Consider the following 18780-nt stretch of genomic DNA (forward strand, 5'->3'; position numbering starts at 1 on the left):
TGGCCTGAGTCCCAGATATGAGAAAAAATACCACTAAAGGATTTTTGGCACAGAATATAAAAGAAAATGTTGGTGTCTGAATGAGCTACTTCCTTACACTGATAGATGATCTTTCATCTCCAACAGCTGCTATTTCCACATTGCCTAAGTGTAGGATTGCTGCCAGCATTTTAAAAACATCCATCTGAAAATCACCCTTCAGACCTAAAAAAACAATTTTTGATTATTTTAAATACTCAGAAACAGTACAATTAATTAAAATAGCACAATTCTGGATTACTTGTTTCATTGTGTGGCCAAGGATTGTATAGCCTCTCTGCAATTACTATGCAAAGCCTTGGTTCTGCTTACTTTCTGCCTGTCTGATCCGATGAGAGATTAGGTATAAATTCCCATACCTCCCCAAGTGCCAGCTCAAGTCTGATTTGGCATCCACATAAGCCATATAGGGGCAAAGAAGCTTCCAATTCCATTTCTGTCACAGCATGTTAGCTTAAGGGCCAAGAAGACTCCAGCCTTTAGTGATCTGGACCAATAACAATGAACACCAGTTGCTAACAGCCATTTGCTTTTGCCTAGTACTTCCAAAACAGATCAACAGTGCAACGGGTAAGCTATGAAAGAAATTATTTTGATAATTACAACTAATATTTTGTCCATTTCAGAAAAAAAACCCACAACCTTTTCAATAGATTTGAAAATCGTATGCCCATGAATTTACCCAGTAAAGCAAACGTCTTCTGAGTCTCCACCATATTTGCTCTGTCATCAACTCCTTCTATTACTGTGCTGCCACCCATTCTTGTGTAGTTAAATTCTTCCGCGCTTCCTATAGATACGAAGCAAAACTTGTAATGCTGGAAAGTTTGGGGCTGGGGATAGCCACTTGTTAAAGACTCTCGCAACACCAGAAAATTAAAGATGCCGTCAGATGACAGCTCTTCAGCAATGAGCTGCAGGTCCTCTTTTTCTGAGAGAAATCCATGCGCCTAATCCAGTTAAGCTGACACGAACTAGTACTCATAATTCCAGCAATCTTAATACTTGGTCTAACAAACAAACAAGAATGAAGACTGAGTAAACATACCTAAGGTCTGTTTCTCCCACATGGCATTAAAACTTCTCTGTAGATAAATAAATCAAGTCCCTAAACTGTCATTATGACATCTGTCACTACAGACAGTAGATTTTCAAAGATGCTTGGGTACTTGATCATGCGCTATTCAAGTTACAAGGGATTTGCTCTCCAGTTCAATACAAGCAGAAGTAATAGCTAAGTGACAAAAATGCAAGTCCCATTGTAAGTCTGCGAGATTTATGCTATAAATCACTTAACATCCTAGCATTTGAAAATCTAATCTTCAAAATACTGCACTGCAAAAATGAAGAGCAGGTTATTTTCTTGAGACCTACCCAATTTAAGATGGTTAAATTCAGGTAGCATAGAAGATGCACACAACTGATAAAATATATGGTAGTTTCTCTCATTCTCTGACTGTAAATTAAAGCAAAGAATACAATTACAGACAGAAAAAAAAACCCAAACCAAAACAAATACAAAACAATCAGAAAAACATTCAGTATTCAACGCTACTGCAAAGAGATAAAGATACTTGGAAGGGTAAATTCTGCTGCAACATAGCTTGGCAAAGAAATTGCCCAATATTAAAATGGCACATCTTAGACTTCAACAAGAGCTTTGAAAGTGATAACTTCAAATATACTTTATTTCCACTATCAATATTCTGAGTTCTTTCCCCAAGGCTGTTCCTCTAATTCTTCAACTTGAACAACCATCTACTAATAAGAACTGACAAATACTGTCACAAACAACTGTGTAGGAGTGCCCACTGAAACACAGCCCCGTGGTCACTCAGAAAACTCTCTTTCCAAACCACCCTTCAGGCAGCAGACAGACAGAAGCATTTTTCATAGTACTTAAAAAGTTACAAAATTACTAAAAAAGAAACCTTTGTAAAAACAGTTTTATAAAATTAAATGCCTTCTTCAGTAGATTATCACGATTATGCTCTGACGCTGTAATGAGTCATACGTAATAAGCCCTGGCCTTAGCAATTTTCAGCCAGGTTTTTACCCAGACTCTCTCTGCCCCACATACACTGTTCCTTTCCAGGTACAATTGGCACGTGTTACTATAGTGACTGAAAGTCACAGATTGCTCAAATGCTTCTTGCGCTTATTGCATGGAATGATCCCTGAGACACATTCTCCACTTAACATAAAGAAGACCATGGAATAAGATTAGCTCCTATGAAAAATAAATCAAATCTTGATTAGACATACTATTTGGAACGTCACATAACATTTTCTATATGAAACTAGCAAGGATAGTACATTAGTAGCTACACTGATACTGACTGTTTTTATTTTACCCACCTGGAATACAACTCTGGATTTCTCAAGCAGGTACGTTCTCATGTTAGCTCCAATGATTTGGTAACTCTGATCAAAACTGATTTCCGTGTATTTTCCAAATCGACTGCTATTATCATTCCGTGTAGTTTTTGCATTGCCGATAGCCTACAAAAATTAAAAACTTCGAATTTGTTTTACTTGCATCTTTCATAAGAATAACTTTGTCAAAACATGACACAGCTACAAGTTCCTAAAATCAAAGGTGCTCAAGGATCAATCTCAGCTGTGGGACTCAAACTTTTAGGCCCAAATTTGAAGGTAAGCCTCAAGTCAAATAGCATAACATTATATAAACTGAGAATTAGAGAAAGTATGTTCTCCCACCATAAGGAACCTTAACCAGTTCCTATTCCAATTAATAAAAACAAACAAAGAACTTGTTCAATATTGTTTTCTCATCATCTAATTAACAGTATGTGGTCACATAAAACTCTGGAGACAAACTAGTGCCTCCAAAGGGCCGCTGGTAAATCAGACAGAACCAGGTGCTCCTGAAGCTGACCACCTCTTTCCATCAGTAACATTCAGAGGCTAATCTTCTAATCTAGATATCTAACTCAGCCAGCTAAAACATCCCTAAAGATTTCAACCAAAGACTCCCAGCAGCTCTCTGAATTCTTTCCTTGATGAGCACAGGCTTGAGAAATACTCTCCAAAACTTACCTCAGTTATTGGATTGGATGCCAATACTTTATCCTCCACATGTGCATTGCTGCTTGACTTACTCACAGTGGCAAAGTATCTCATAGTGTATCTTGCAGACACAGTCTTTCCCGCTCCTGATTCTCCACTGACTATAATAGACTGATTTTTGTTATTTCTAAAACCAAATAATCAGACAGTTTAAATCAAACGTCTAAAATTGCATGCATAAATGTAAGAATTACATACAGGAAAAAAAAAATGAAAACCACAGCTGTGATCAACTCTCGTATCAGTTCCATCTTTCACTTGCTCTTCCCTTACTCCTCTTAGGCTGTGACCTCTAGGCTGCTGTCGTTGCTAGTCACTCAGCCAAGACAGTGTTTTGCCCCTCATCAATAATGAAAATAGTTATGAGTTCTAGAAATCCCTCAGCTGGTTGAGGAATTACTCCTCCTCTAGTTAACCTACCCATTCAAAGATATTCTTAACAGCCAGTGGTACATACACAGATAAATTAAATGAGAATTAACATTGACTTCTACGAGACTTCAAGTGTTATTTATGGACATTAAACTACATACTGAACCTTGCCATTTGCTTGTATGCTTCTTCTGCCACAGCAAATATATGTGGATCCATGTCCCCCATGTTTTGCCCACTATATGCATGGATAATAGCATCTCCATATATTGGCAACTGTTTATAGGGGTTTACTGCAACCAAAATTATTCCTACAACCAAGAGTGCAAAACAAAAATAAAACATAGGTTAGTTCAATGAAATTCCAGTTTTCAGCAACAGCAGTTAGACTGATACAAAGCAATAACATTTTCTAAACTAGGTAGGAGATCCTGCTCAACAAACCAGTCTACACTCATACAAAACTGATTTAACTTGAATGAGTTAAAATGTACTTGAGGAAAACATTACTTGCATCAAATTGCAAAGTAACTCAAGATTTCTTCTTTTTATTTATGTTAAGAATTTTTTTTAACCTTGCATTTTACTTTGCTTACCACTGTAGGTGTAGATAAGCTTAGACTCCACAAAGCGAACTTTAAGATTGTGTAGAACAGCCGGTTCATGGAGATAACTAAGCGCAGTGAGATCATTTTCACCAACAAGTATGTCAGGATTTCGTAGGGGTGGCAAAGCATCTGGATCAACAACGTAATTCAGTTCCTGTCAACAAAAATTAATTGAAATATCATAAAAGACATTATGTTTGCATAAAAACAAACTGATTTCTAACTTTGCATGAAGTTATGGCGTTGATGAAGCCCTGTCTCATCTTGCATTCCATCAATTGCATACATCCCAGTGAGCTTAGGGTACTTGGAGGTCATGAAAGTAAGGTGGAGCTCTTCGTTGTTTATGAAAAAGAAAGCTATATTCTCCTTATTTACAATTTTTTGTACTGTAATCTGTAAAAACTGGAAATGGATTTAGCTCTCCGAACATTTGCGTGTTTCAAGTACAGATGAAAATGGCAGACCAGCTGCAACTCGACAAAAGTAAACACATGGTCAGATCTTCAGTCAGCTCTAAAACTATCCTTACCTGCAACCCTTCAGTTTTCTTTACACAAAGTTTAAAACTCACTTCTATTTCTTTCAATTTCAAAATCCATGTAATTGTACATTTAATACTTGTCTTTACAGAACAGGAATGCTGAAATGCAGAAATACTGTTTTCAAAATATTAAATCTGTAAAGAACTTGGATACTATAATTTGCAGATCTTACACAAAGCAACAACTTCAGGAAAAAAAAGCAACAACTTCAGGAAAAAAAAAACAACAGCTAGCTCTGAGAAATAATTATGTTTGCCTTGCACTTCTGATTTACTTCCACTTAAGATGAGTTTCAGTGCTTGTTTCAAAAGTGAAGTGATCTTCAAGGTACATGTTCTATACTAATGTTACACAGATAATAGAATTACACTCTTCATATTTTTAGGTAACGGCTATTTACTGTATGAATTTTAACATGATAAAATTCTGGTCACTGCAGGGTTCACACAAAAGAAAATATAGACAAGTAATTTAGATCTCATAATGGTGAGTCCTGCGTTTCTGTCATATCTCAGCAAACCCCACAGTAATTAAGGCTTTTCTCCTTACAGTTCCATCTTCCAATTGCACGTGGAGAAAACTGTCTCCAGCTTTGTAGTTTTTTGTGATTTCTGCAGACTGCCAAACTTCTTCTTTATGAGGGATCCAAACCCTATTGTACTACAACAGAGAAAAAAAAGATAATAGTTAGTTTAGCTATTATTGTAATACCAGATTAGCACAAAAAAAATAGTTTTCAAATGTTGAGTAGAACCTAAAAGCTGAAGTGGATGCCAGGACTTTTTGGGATTATTATTAGCTCTGTCCAGTGGGCTGTATTTTTGCATTTTAGTTATTCTTCATGAAAGAAAAAAAAAAAATGAGGGCGGACTCACTAAGCTCAGACATGGTCAATCTGCTCCTTTTAATTTTAACAGCTTTACTGTTTAGTGTAAAGTCTGCAGAACAACACAGTGTGCAGGATAGTGAACGAGGGCCAGGCTCTTCAAACCCTCTAACACTGAACAAAGAGAATAAAAATCACTTAAGTAAGGCAGAGCCCTGATTTCAAATGAGCAAGTACCAGAGAAAGCATCTTGTTCACTAGAATTTAGACAATCACTTCCCTGAATTCAAGTATAGAATAAGAAGGCATTTTATCATAGGCACAGATGTATATGCAAGAAAGATGCTGCACATATACCTTTCATTTAATGGGACTAGAGTGCAACCTCCAGTCATATTCTCTGTTCTAGAGTGAACTTCAAACACTACTGGCAGGTTTCTTCCTTCACAAGAAATCAGGTAGCTCAGCTGAGCTCAGACCCAGCAAGGTACTTTAGCTCTGCCTCAGGAAGAAAACATGCTTCCTAAAAGCACTTACTTCCAATAGAAGCAGATGAATTGAAATTTGCTTTTAGGTATTTGAAGAATCAAGACAACATAGTTACCTCTAGCCTTGTGAAACATAAATGTTTGAATATAAATGATGCTGTTTGAACCACCTAATTCTTTACAGTGAAACTGAAATGCTGAAGCATTAGCAACATATTTAAATGCTCTGCCCTAGGAACTATAGGAAACACCTTAGAAGCTATAGGAAACAGCATTCCTTAAGAGGACATAACACAGCTGCCAGCCTCAGGAAGTCAGGAATTTCTTCACTGATGAGTGTGTCCTCATCCTGCCAGGGTTTAACAAAGCGGCAGCATCCCTAAAAGCCTTCCTAATGCATCAACTATGCATTAATAGACGCTATTTTTAGTGACATCTAAATCACTTCTGTTCAGGGATTTGCAATTTAAGACCATTTCTGACACATCACCACCTTCCTTAAATCTTGGTGCAAAGTACTTTAATACCATATAGTGTGTACCTGAGATAGCAATGAAAATAACATTGAAGACTATATTTGGATGTAAGAGGGGGACAGGAGGAAGGGCAGTGATGTCAGAAAAAAAGCCTGAAAATCACCAGTACATGCTAATACTGAGTTTCTTACGGGCCATCTCTCTTCTAATTTGTGATAAAGGAACACTAGAGAGCACAGAACCATTTCACCCCTACTTGCACAAGCAACCATGCCATATAATCTTTCAGCATCTTTCTGGTCTGACAGCCAGAGCACTTAATTTGATTACCCTACCCTAGCTATATTCATAGTCAGTTGAAACCAACTGTGTTTAAATAAACCCATGAGAACCTCTGCACCTGATCACTTGAAAAACTAACATTAGTCAAGGACTTCCTGCAGCATTAGCACACCCACAGATACCCTGGAGGACTCGTATACCTTCTCATTCTGGTGTTGCAACTGTTGTTTCTGGCACAAATGACTTTTTTCCTCTCTAATTTAGAGGAAGCCCTGGAAGCTCCAGCAGATCCTCAGAACATGAGGGTCTCCCCCCTGAGAACCCTACTGAACATACGACCAATGGTGGGTGCCCACAGTGGTCCCTACAAACTGCACTGCACTTCAACCCAGCTTTCTCAACTCTGAGGACCAACACCAAACAATTTAGCATAAGAGGGACTTTCACAGGGATGTCCTGCAAGTTAGCTTGGGTTCCTCAGTGACCTCTCCAGTTCAGTTTTCAGTATCTCTGAGGGTGGAGACTGACTTTTCTGGTCAACCTGGCATGTGCATCAGGTGATAAACACTAACCAAAACCGCAGCCGCTTTCATACCTCTTTGCTGGTGCCTTCAGCACGATGGCATTTTTTCACCCACTATCCAAAATCACAAAGACCTTTTCTAAACAACCCCAAAGCACTAGGACCCATCTATCCGATCAAAGGGAGAAAACCCCAGCCTCACAAATACCATTTAATAGGCAAATGAAAGGCATGGCTAAATTAAATTGGGTTTTGCTTTTTCCATGTGTATCAAAGTATAAATTCACTTTTGTGTCATTCCTACACTACGCTGATTTCCTGGTTTCTAAAAAATACTTATTGATTCACAGCTGTTAAACTCAATTCTTTATCTGCCATTATTCTATGTGAGCCAAGAATATCACCGTTGAATAGCCTCAGGGGCACACAGTGCGTTCCCACTTAAGAAAGCGAACTGCACTAGGTCACGGGCAAGAAAGGGAGGAAGAAGCGCGTGATGGAAGTACTGATTCTTTAGAAAAGGTCCCTGCGGTTCCAGGAGCCTCCGTTGGCAAATGTGCCCAGCTGGCTGAAGTCCGCCTTCCCCAAGCCCTGCCTCACAAGTAAACAGAAAAGTTTGCGCGTTTCGTATCCAGTTACACCCATGCTCCTTCCTCCCCTTCACCTGCCTCAATATTATTCCTGCTTTTTTTAAAAAAACACATTTCTTCTTCCAGCTGCTCTGAGCGTAGCATCGACCCTCAAGATGAACACACACCATGGCAGCACCGGGCTGGACAGGGGTGCATTATGGCAGCTGTTTTCACAATAGAGGAGCTACGGGCTTATAAATTAGTAATAGATGCATGTTATTTTTGTTATTGAAAGCTAAGCAAAGAAATTATACATCACAACACTCCGGTGACTACAGGAAAATTGGGGGAAATTGTGAAGAAAAAAAAATACAGCAGCCACAGTAAGGAGGCAGAATCTTTGCTTTAGTGCCAAGTTCTGCCCAACGTACCCAATATTTGCATAGCAAAAAGAGCCAGCACTCCGCCATTAAGTGGCCGGGGCCGTGCTGTTAAACTTTTAAGATTGCCTAATCAATGGCTAGCACATCAGGGACCTACACCTGAAGGCCAAAAGTCTCCAAAAAGAAGTGTTTCCCTCAAAAGGCAGCAGCACTTGGCCACGAAGCCGCGGGACGTCCCGGCCCCGCAGGTGTGCCTGGCTCAGCTGCCCGGTGCCGTGGACGCGGGCCCTCCGCCAGGCCCACACCAGCCATCCCGCTCCGTGGCACCGGTGGGCCCACAGAGAGCGCTGAAGCCGCGGCCCCAGAAAGCACCGACCGCCCCGGCCAGCCTAGCATTACGGGCCCGGCCCGCTCGCCCCTTCGCCTCTCCCTCACGGGGCGGCCACCGCCCCTCAGGGGCGCGGGAGAGCGGCCCCCCCCTCCCCTCAGGGCCGCCCCCCGCCTCCCCTCAGGCGCGCCCCCGCCTCCCCTCAGGGCCGCCCCCCGCCTCCCCTCAGGCGCGCCCCCGCCTCCCCTCAGGGCCGCCCCCCGCCTCCCCTCAGGCGCGCCCCCCGCCCCGCTCACCTGCGTGTAGAGCTCAGCCAGCGCCATGGGGCAGAGCTGCGGCCGCGCTGGCCGCCCGCGGGGACAGGCGTGCTGCGGCCGGTTCCGCGGGGGGCAGGTGTCCGCGGCACCGCGGCCCGCCCCCGGCCACCACCCCCGGGGCGTGGGGAAGCGGCCCGGATCGCGGGCCGGTCCCGCCCGGTCACGGCGCTGCCCCGCGGGGGAGGCAGGCGGCTCCCCGCCCCGGCAGGGCTGGGGCGCCGCGCGGCCCCCTCAGGGCGCTCCTCGCCGGCTGCAGGCAGGTCCCCGGGTGCCGCGGGGGCGAGGCACGGTCCCCGTGCCCGTGCTGGCCAAGCCGGCACCGTGGGTGCATCCGTAGGGGCCGGGGGTAATGGCCACTGCAGCTGCCGGCAGGACCCCCGGGGAGCCACCGCTGGCCCAGGGGGGAGGAACAGAAACATCACCTGCCTGTAAGGCAGCACGGAGGAGTTTCTCCAACACTTAGGTAACAATAAGCAACTCAATGAACTTAGTAAGCTTAGGGCACCGACAGCTATTATATTTAAATATCCAGAGGAGTAAGGTTGGAACAGGCACAGTGCTGCTCTTTGGCGGGCAGTGATGCTTTAGCAAACTGCACATCTTCTTGTTTCAGTAACCATTAACATTTGGTGACAAAACACCCTGCCAGAAGGCGGTTTATGTCAAACAAAGTATTGTCACATATGGCGAGCGGTCACGGCGCAGGGTTTACACCTGGGTGTGTGTTTACACAGCCCTCAGATTCCACCAGCTCCCTCGGCAGTTACCATGCTGCCTGCCACCAGGGCAGAGGGATCCTGCCCGATCCCCGGGGCCTGTATCAGCACGCAGTTCATGAACAGCCAACCAACCATTCCAGCAAACAAAAAAGTCTGGAGCAAATCTTACAGTCGTATTTTTATTCGGACATTTTCCAGTGATAGCTATTAGGCTACAGTTTTTATGATGCATACATTTACTAATTACAACATCAGACACTACAACAGATCAGAGCTCAGGTCATTCTGACAATGTTTTGGTTTTCATCTATGTACTGTAGTGGCATCGAGTGAAAACCTATGTTTAAAGGCTTTTATTTATCACATTAAGTATCAGCATCTTTAAAAAAACAAGTGTTTACTCATAGTTTTTGTACGGTATTTGAAATGTATTCAGTTTAAATCACAAATTACACAGACCTTCAAACTGCAAATGCTGGTGTTTCCAAGTTGGGAACAAATGTTATTGGATATCAGCTACTTTTCAACACTGAAGTTGATCCTATTTTTTTTCCTGTGATAGGCAGAATAGATTAATCACATTTAACGGATTTAAGCACTTTCACGTTCCATCCCAAACTGAAGTCTGAGAAGCAATTTTTCAAAATTTGGATAGAAGACTGCGTCCTAAACATCAGAATAAAATGATCACTGGAATAAAAATACACCAAACTGAATGAGGTAATAATTGTGCAAAATCTCTAGAATAACTGTATGTAATTCTAAGGGGTCATCGACAAGTATTTTTCCAGCATCTGATAAAATCTATCATATCAATAGATAATAAATTAAAATATAAAAGATATGTCCACATTAAAAGAGCATAACAATGATTCAAAGGAAAAAAAAAAAAACTTGTTGAAATAATTCTGCATAATATTCCATGGTTAAAGAGATATTAGTCCTAAGGTGAAAGATATATTACACACTGACACTAAAATTTTACTTCTGAAAAGTGCACGTAAAATACTGCCAGGTAAAATGTTAGATGAATTAGCAACTACACATCTATTCCAACTTAAAAATAGTTTCCTTTAAAACATGTCAAGCAGCATATACTTTTAATGTGATATAAAAGTAATACCAGTCAAACCACTGAGTTTAAGGATAATACCTATAAATTACTAAATACTACTTTTTTAAGGAAACAAGATACAATAAGGCTTTTTACAGGTAAACAAACTTTAAAAATAAACAAAAATACATTTAGGCATACATTTTAAACACTAATGCTTAAGTAGTGGATACATTTCCTGATCTACAGTATGAACATACTGTAATGCCAATTGTTTGTTTTTCAATAGGAGAAAAAAACCTGTAGGTCAGCATGTTCTCATATATTTTCTTTCCTAATCTTGTTACTGGATGTGAAGGCTTCCCCATTACATTCTCACAAGTACAGTACCCCTAAGAGTCTGAAAACTACATTATACCTTATTTGGAGCCACTTAACAGCAGCTGTAGTTTCAGAAATCAAGTAACATTTGAAAAAAAGAGCGTTTGGTATACCATGCACAGGAAAACAATTTAAATCATTTAGCAAAGATCATCCAAAACATTTACACAATGCAGTATTACGTTCCTGGAAGTACTGGCATGATGCATCAAACATAATATGCGGCATATACATTTGAAAATAAGATGACATGAGCATCTTAAAATGACATTGACAAAAGTTTAGGTTGTTTTTACTACCCATGTTAGCAACCATACAAAGAGCATGTCTACCTCTCAAGTAAAACATAACTGATATGTTTCAGTCTCCTTAACAAATTATTTTTTTTTGTGGGTTTTCAGGCAAACAGATTAGTACCAAACAGTCTAATAGTGTACCTCTAGATTATTTCTCAATATTTTAAAAGGAATTAATGTTAACACTAAGTTGCTAATTATTACAATGCATAAAAAATATTGCACTATGCAATTGAGCAATGTGTGTGGCTTTTTTTTTACAAGTATACTTGAGCCATACACCACAAACTACCTGTTTTAAAAAGTTCAGAATTGGAACCTTAAGCAAGGCTTCTGCGCTTACATTGCACATTGTGAAATGTGAATTCTATATAGCAGATCCCAGATGTGTGAGACAGAAGAATCTTTCCAGTAAGATGTGCAATATCCAAAATAACTCAGCTTCTCATTACGCACTCTGGATCTCCAACCATTAAATCAGAATGAATCATAGTCAAATGACAGCATCATAGTCAAAACCTACTTAACGTTCTTGTTAATCAACCTTTCAAAGAACGAGAGCCTTGGGCTACTGCAGAAATTTTCTGTCAAAGTTTTTCCTCTCAAATTCCAATATGAGAGAATACGAATTTTCTTTTTTTAAAGTGGCATCAAAACAGAAGAGATTATACTTAAAATACACACTGTCATCTCTGGGGTCTGCAAACAAAGAAGAACATTAGACAGACTACAAAATTTAAATAAATACTAAAATCTTTATTGACATATGATAACTTGCTTCAAGATTCTGTATTTTTAGCTAACTACTTTTAAAAATAACTAAACATGTAATTTCCAGTGTGCTACTTGTGCTTAGTTACCATTTTCCTCTACAGGTGTTATACCATTTGCAAAAATCCAGTTAAAATAACAGATTGCATTGGACTGTAAATAAGGTTGACAACAAAACCCAAAATGCCTTATTTTTAGTGCTTAGTATGATACTGTCATACAGTTAAAAGAACACAATATGCAGCAGCGATTCCATATGCTTGGTAAACCACAGTACTAACAAATGAACACCTAAGTTATAGCATATAGTAAGCTATACGACTTATCACTAGAATTTATGTCAAACTGACATAAATACGGAAGTGGTTTAAGAAATAATTTTATATATTGCCAGTTTGTGTTTCTCCATTCCAGTTTTTACAAATTAAATGTAACAGGCTCCCAAGTGACTGTGTATTCTACTACAAAATGCCTAACTTTCAAGTCTTCCACATTCAGGACTGTGACTGTCCCTGTTGGTCCCTGCCTATGAGAAGATTACATATGGAGTTTAATTTACACTATTTAAATATGTTACTAAAGAACTAAAAATGTCTCTAGACAGCTGAAGACACAATATTTGTCCAAGCCTGATTTCCATATTCTGGAAATGTATGAATCAATGACGTCCTCATAAATGCAATGACTGAACACAAATGCACATCTTTCTATTAGCCTTCCATTTCTGGTGCTGTTATGTAGTTTTCCACCTACTTTTACTATCGATCTGGGCATATGTAGACTGTTCAGAAAACATGTTTTCAGTGGCTCACTATGTTTTAATGGGTAAAGATATCAGGATATCGGGCAACTGATTCTCCATCTAACACTGACGGTACATTGGGATCAGACACGTGATATGAAGCCTAGACCCAAGCTGGCTGGGATCTGAATGGTTTCTAATGCCAGAGAGGATGGATTAAATGGAAAAGTAACAGGAAAGATGTGTTTAGCATCCATGAGCAACTGGGGAGAGTCCTTCCTGTCTCGAAGACGCATCTGCAAAGATGAGAAGGATTACATCAGCATTTAGCCACCTCAATGATAATAATCATCTTGCAAAGAGGAAGTATTTCATCTATGCTTACAGATACACACGTACAAACACTCTAAGCTAACGACACAGTGCGTCTGCAACAACTGTGCCAGTATACTGTAGTTACTTCCATCATTTTTGGTTCTGCGAATATTCCCCTTACAATGCAATCTGAAGATACTTAGATTCCCTGCAAAGGAAGAATTTACCCACTATCTGGTAACTGCATCTTTTCAGCAAGTAGAATTACAGTTTTATCTCAGTTCTGCCTTCCCAATCTCCCTTTGCATATTATCCTGCTAGTAACGTAATTCAATTTCTAACAGACCAGAAAGATCATCTTTGTTTCTTTTATTTCGCTCTACTGGCTGCTTTTCTTTGGAGTTTTCAAAACATTTCGTTTTCATCAATATATATAAAACTGGAAGGGCTAAATGGAAAACTTTGGAATGAACATAGGCTTTGGGTTTCAAAGCAGCTGGAACTTCTCATGCAGACACAGGTCTGACAAAAGTAATTTGCATATATAAATATTACGACTTGAAAAGTTGGCATACAAGTGTATTTACATACACAAAGATGTACAAGTACAAAAAGCTCTCACCTTCCAAAAAGCTCATACATACTGACAGGGATACTAACATTCTCATGCAAGTCTGGAGGCAGTAAATTGTGATTGCTTAAAATGTTAAGGCTGACATCACCTTTTTAACATAGCTAAAAAATGGCAGCTAAAAGCCTAGTTCAGATTCCTGAAGGTATCTCATGACACAAGCTATTGTGGCTTATCAGAGGGGTTCTTAGCAATAGTAATATGATTTTTTATGAAAAGATATAGGCATACCTGTATTGTTCGTATAAACGATACCAAGACTCTTTCTTCAAACTCATTAACTGGAGTATACAAATTCAGAACTTTTACAATCTGTGAAGAGGAACAAGCATCCTTAAGTTCATTTTACTGACGAATCAACAGACACACCCATGGTTACTAATAATACACTTTCAAAATTAGCTTTTTTAACAAGAAAATTATTTACAAGTATTTTTTGCTTTATGGACTCATACAGAATTCCATCATCTGCTTAATGCTGTGTTAATACGACTGCCTCCTTCAGAACATGTGTTCTTTGGACATAGAAACTCTAAATTCTAACATGCGTGTGGAAAATACCAAACTATGGAAAAATCAAATGATAAGTAATTGGATCCATTTATTCCCGCACCAGCTCTATGCAAATGTAGCAAGGCTTAAGAAGAAGTGCAACTTATCTGTACAAAATCTAAGCTTTCTTAAAGAGAAGTTTTCAGCTGTTGACTGAGATACTCTTGGTTCAGCCTTCTGAGGCTAATGGGTATAGTAACTTAAAACTTTTGTTTGCAGACCCTGAAACAACAGCTCTGTGTGAATTGTCCATTAACTTAACTGGATACTAACTCTGACGGCAGAAAGATCATTTCCTATTACCCTAGGCACAGCTGTCTGGAGTACAGAGACACCTTTGAGTGAAGAGTTTTCTCTAAGGATTTTCACAAACTGAGAGACTAGGTATAGTACTACACACCACACCATCTATTGAGCTTCCTCTCATTTTTTCAAAACTTATTTTGAACATCAGACCTCAGAAAGGGCTGGTCCTTTCTTTACCCCTCCAACTTAATCTGTTTTGGCTGTACTAATGCAAAATGAAGAAAGAAATCTTTGATCCATGTGTGACAGCAATGCAGGCACCCACTGTAAGGACCAACAGAGCAGAGAACTTCTCTGTGACAGCAGAACAGACAATGAGAGTTTGCTTACCTGGGCAGTAGTCAGTGCATTACACATTGAACAAATGGCTTCTGCATCTTCATCCGTTTTCTTTTTTACTTGCAACAGCTGTGCGGCCTGGATGAGGGGTTCCAATGTTTCTTTAGCCCCACTATTCATCAAGTTTTTATCACGTAGCCATTCTTCCAGTTGACTCACATTGTATCTGTACGAAGAGGTAAAAGTATCAAGACACTAATGCTTGATTACGACTAAATCAAAAGCACGTGCAGTTTCTCTTGCTGAGTGTTTCCTTATGTGTTTTTCCTTCACATTTGTCATTTCTTGTAATTTTGTCTTCATAATGTTTCCTTCTGATTAAGGCAGGAAATTTTGATTTTCAAAACAGTTAGAAACTACGGCCGAAGGCTTCCACTAACTAGCTTTTCCCATTTGTTTCTATTCCTATTAATTGCAAGAATGGGATGAGTGTATGAAGAAAGGCAAAAGAGATTTTGCCCATGCAAATGTATAGCAAGGCTTTTCAAGGTTACTTGAGGGACTGGAATGCCTTGGCTAAATTTGCTGGCATATGCCAGCAGAATGCACTGGACAGCTGATGCCAAATGCACGAACAGGATAAGTTCACTTTACCATAGGACGCAGTGTGGATGAACACAGCAGGTATCCGCTACACCACCAGCATACACAAAACACAGCAGGCATGTTTGCTCTTCTTCTCTGAAAGTTCACCTACAGTTCTGATTCCTACTTGAGGATGGAAATACTTTTGCTTCTACTGCATTTCCTTGAAAGCCAGGTAGGATTTGGCCCAAGTTAACCAAAAAAGCTCATTTTAACTGAACCTCACAGAATCAGTTAACAGCATCTGCAACTGTCTGTGTGCGGAAAAATAAATATTCAAAATGTATCTGCTAATTCCATCAAAATGATGTTCAGCAGTGTCAAGAGTTCACTGAGATTTCTAGCAGCACATTCAAGAAAAGTATAATGTGAGCTCTCCCACCTTATTTGCATTCCTTTGCTCCATGAGCACATGTCCTTGCGCAGGAGAAGATTATTCAGTGTTACAGCCCCAATGATGTAGAACATCTGCTTGACAACCTGCTTGATCAGCTCTGGATCCATTCCGTGCTGGCACATGACTGAATGGAAAGAGTTCAGCTGCCGAATAATGGAGTCTAAGGTGTAGGTTCCTTCATCAGCAATGCTGGATGTCCTCTTCCGCAGCCCTGTTGGTTTCACCCCTGAGACACCTTGGATAGTCTCATGCTCCAGCATTCCTGAAACTGCATTTGATTGACAACATTATTACGACGACTGAAAACTGCTGATATGCAAGCGTATTGTGGAAGACAGCAAAACAGTATTTACACAGAAAGAACAGGCTGGCCTTTCTGCCAGCCACACTTTACCATGATTTCCAGCAATTCCGTGCCCCACTATGTTCTGCAAAACCTAAACTTAACAGGGTTTTTACAAAGTAGATTCCAGCATGTGTGCTTGAAAGGGAAGTCTAACTCTAGCTCAGCAAAATCTTTTCTGCCTCCCATGGTCATATGAGCAGCAGTCAGCAAACAAAGAGCTGTTCCATTCTTCTAAGTTTTGTGATCAGAATGAAAATTTGTGTGAGAGTATTGTCTGCCAAGAAAAATGAAAAGAATCTTTCTGAATGTGAGCTTCACCACTGCTAGCTATTTCATTGCTGATTGCTGTCCATAATAACAACCAACCATTTTCCTTCATATTCATTTTAATTATGAGTTCTCACGTAATTACAATCTGATTTTTCCATGGGATACTTCCCAACAGACAGGGCAACAAGTACCACACTCTCCTGACAGCTTCTTTCTGTAAATGCCTGATTTATGACAAGCATGAATAAGGTATATCAATTAATTCTTTCATTGCCAGAAGAACCAGCCACAGTCAGTCTAATCCGACCTGTCCAGCGCAGCCCTTGTAGTCTATAAACAGAATACCACAAGAACTACTAATGAAACTCTGCTGGTTAGGAAGAAACGCAAGACAGAGTATATTATCACCATCACAATTTTCCTTTTGGTACTACGCTGTGAAATTTAAGGAATTCATCTTTGCCTTACCGATCATTGGTTGCAGAATGTTTTCCAACACTCGAACAAGTTGTTGGTAGATCTGAATAGCCAAGTCACTCAGTACTTGTCTGTATTCAGCTAAATCAAAATTAGTGAGGCAGTGTTCATTTTGACGAGGTGTGTTATGCTTCATAAACCCCTGAATTCATAAAATAACATAAATTAATGCTTCAATGGAATACAAAAATATTACACAAACCCAGTATTAGTATTTTTTCAAGCAACCGACAAATAATACTTTCAAAATAATAGTCACAGCCCTTCAAAACTTTAATTTGGAACTTCTTCTGAGTGTGGATAATGCTAGGACTTGCTTTTCAATTGCTATTTGTGCAACATCTGCTTCCTTGACTTGACTTCAAGCACCTGACCCAGGAACAAACTCTGCCAACTTTCTGGCAGGTGAGATACTTCCCTCCCACTCCAGTATGGGCACTTAGAGCCAAAAGTTCCGTTAAGTTTGAAAAAAGAGCTAGGCATACCACAGCTCCCAAATGTAATTTCGTCTGCCATACCATGGTCAAAGGGCTTAATACAGCCTTTTTCACAGGAAGTGCAGAGAATACAATAATGAATAAACAACATAATAGTAGCAGCCAGATTCTTCTACTTAATCTGAGTTGGCACTTTCAGGATCGCAATGCCACCTAAGCCTCTGGGCCCCCAGCCTGCAATAAAGGGAAGCTGGTTCACATCTTCTCTCCCCGTGCTTTCTACTGATGTCCTTACCACCATTCCAAAAAGTGTAGCCGTTTTAAGAGACTTTGATTAGATTTTGAGATAGAAAGAAATTCGTTACAGAGTAGTGCTCACAACAGTATTGTAGAGTAAAAGAAACCAGAGTAGGAGCACTGCTTACCTCTTCTCCGCTATACTGCTTCAAACAGTGCAAAAATCGGCAGGTGTTAGATAGCCAGAAGGATACTGTTTCGAAGTCATCACCTCTTTTCTAAAGATAAAAACAAACATATTTCAATAAAGACTGGTAGGAGGAATAAAATAATAAGATGTTACATAAAAAATTAAACACTTAAAATCCAGTTTCTTGTAGCTACTCTGATATTTTGCAAAACTTTGTGTATTTCAGTAATATATTACAAAAGCAAGGGTGGTTTTTTTTCAAAATACCATTAAACACCCTCCCTGTTTTCTATAGTATTTTTCAAGAACTTTCCAAATATGATTTCCTTCACAAATATGAATTTTCTGTGTTTTACAGACCCATCCTAACCACTCTGTGCAGAAATCACAGGGCACTGTGACTGTATTCCCAAAACACCCATTCTGTGGCACAAGGACTCTTGTGAAGAGCTCAACAAGGAGGATGGGAATGATGCAGAGCCAGCAGGAAGAGCAGAAAACAATTCAGTTTTGATGAATGTCAGCTACATCGTAACCATTTTGGCAGCCTGATATGGAAAACAAAACAGAAAACCAAACCCTCCTCACCAAAGAACACAGGATCTAGCATATGGTGAGTAATTAAAATTTCTAGGGCTCTATAGCATGCACTCCATTCACTTAAAAACATCCAAAAATTTCTACGAGCATCTGAGCTCCTGCAGGATTGTTAGCTATACATTTTTTCAAAACATGTAGCTTAATTAAATGTTTGGCTGTTAAGCACATCTGTCTTATTTAAAAACTAAATGACTCCATGAAGCATAAAGCATATTTGTGTTTTAATAATGCCTTCAAGATATCCCTGGCCTAAACTCTCCTAAACTCGTTGCAAAGACTTTAGGCA

At 39.8% G+C, this 18780-nt stretch overlaps 2 protein-coding genes across 18 annotated transcripts in view; both read right to left on the bottom strand.

The window, feature by feature from the left end:
• MYO5C (myosin VC) overlaps positions 1-8936 on the bottom strand; it is a 38557-nt gene extending 29621 nt beyond the window's left edge. Inside the window, exons 1-9 of the mRNA XM_040601018.1 lie at positions 8829-8936; positions 5204-5314; positions 4098-4263; positions 3668-3812; positions 3100-3256; positions 2398-2541; positions 1414-1495; positions 722-829; positions 98-204 (exon numbers count right to left, since the gene is read on the bottom strand). Coding sequence (XP_040456952.1) covers positions 98-204; positions 722-829; positions 1414-1495; positions 2398-2541; positions 3100-3256; positions 3668-3812; positions 4098-4263; positions 5204-5314; positions 8829-8855 — 1047 coding nt within the window. The 5' untranslated portion in view covers positions 8856-8936. The remainder of the gene's footprint in view (positions 1-97; positions 205-721; positions 830-1413; positions 1496-2397; positions 2542-3099; positions 3257-3667; positions 3813-4097; positions 4264-5203; positions 5315-8828) is intronic.
• A 797-nt stretch (positions 8937-9733) lies between these two features.
• The window catches only part of MYO5A (myosin VA), a 103310-nt gene continuing 94263 nt past the window's right edge, over positions 9734-18780 (bottom strand). For all 17 annotated transcript variants that reach the window (XM_040600939.1, XM_040600937.1, XM_040600938.1 and 14 more), the window contains 6 exons: positions 17893-17982; positions 17022-17172; positions 15923-16205; positions 14947-15121; positions 13990-14070; positions 9734-13108 (listed from right to left, as the gene is read on the bottom strand). In XM_040600939.1, coding sequence (XP_040456873.1) covers positions 12956-13108; positions 13990-14070; positions 14947-15121; positions 15923-16205; positions 17022-17172; positions 17893-17982 — 933 coding nt within the window. In that variant the 3' untranslated portion in view covers positions 9734-12955. The remainder of the gene's footprint in view (positions 13109-13989; positions 14071-14946; positions 15122-15922; positions 16206-17021; positions 17173-17892; positions 17983-18780) is intronic.

This window comes from Falco naumanni, chromosome 7 (genome assembly GCF_017639655.2).
Source record: "Falco naumanni isolate bFalNau1 chromosome 7, bFalNau1.pat, whole genome shotgun sequence".
Classification (NCBI taxonomy): Eukaryota; Metazoa; Chordata; class Aves; order Falconiformes; family Falconidae; genus Falco; species Falco naumanni.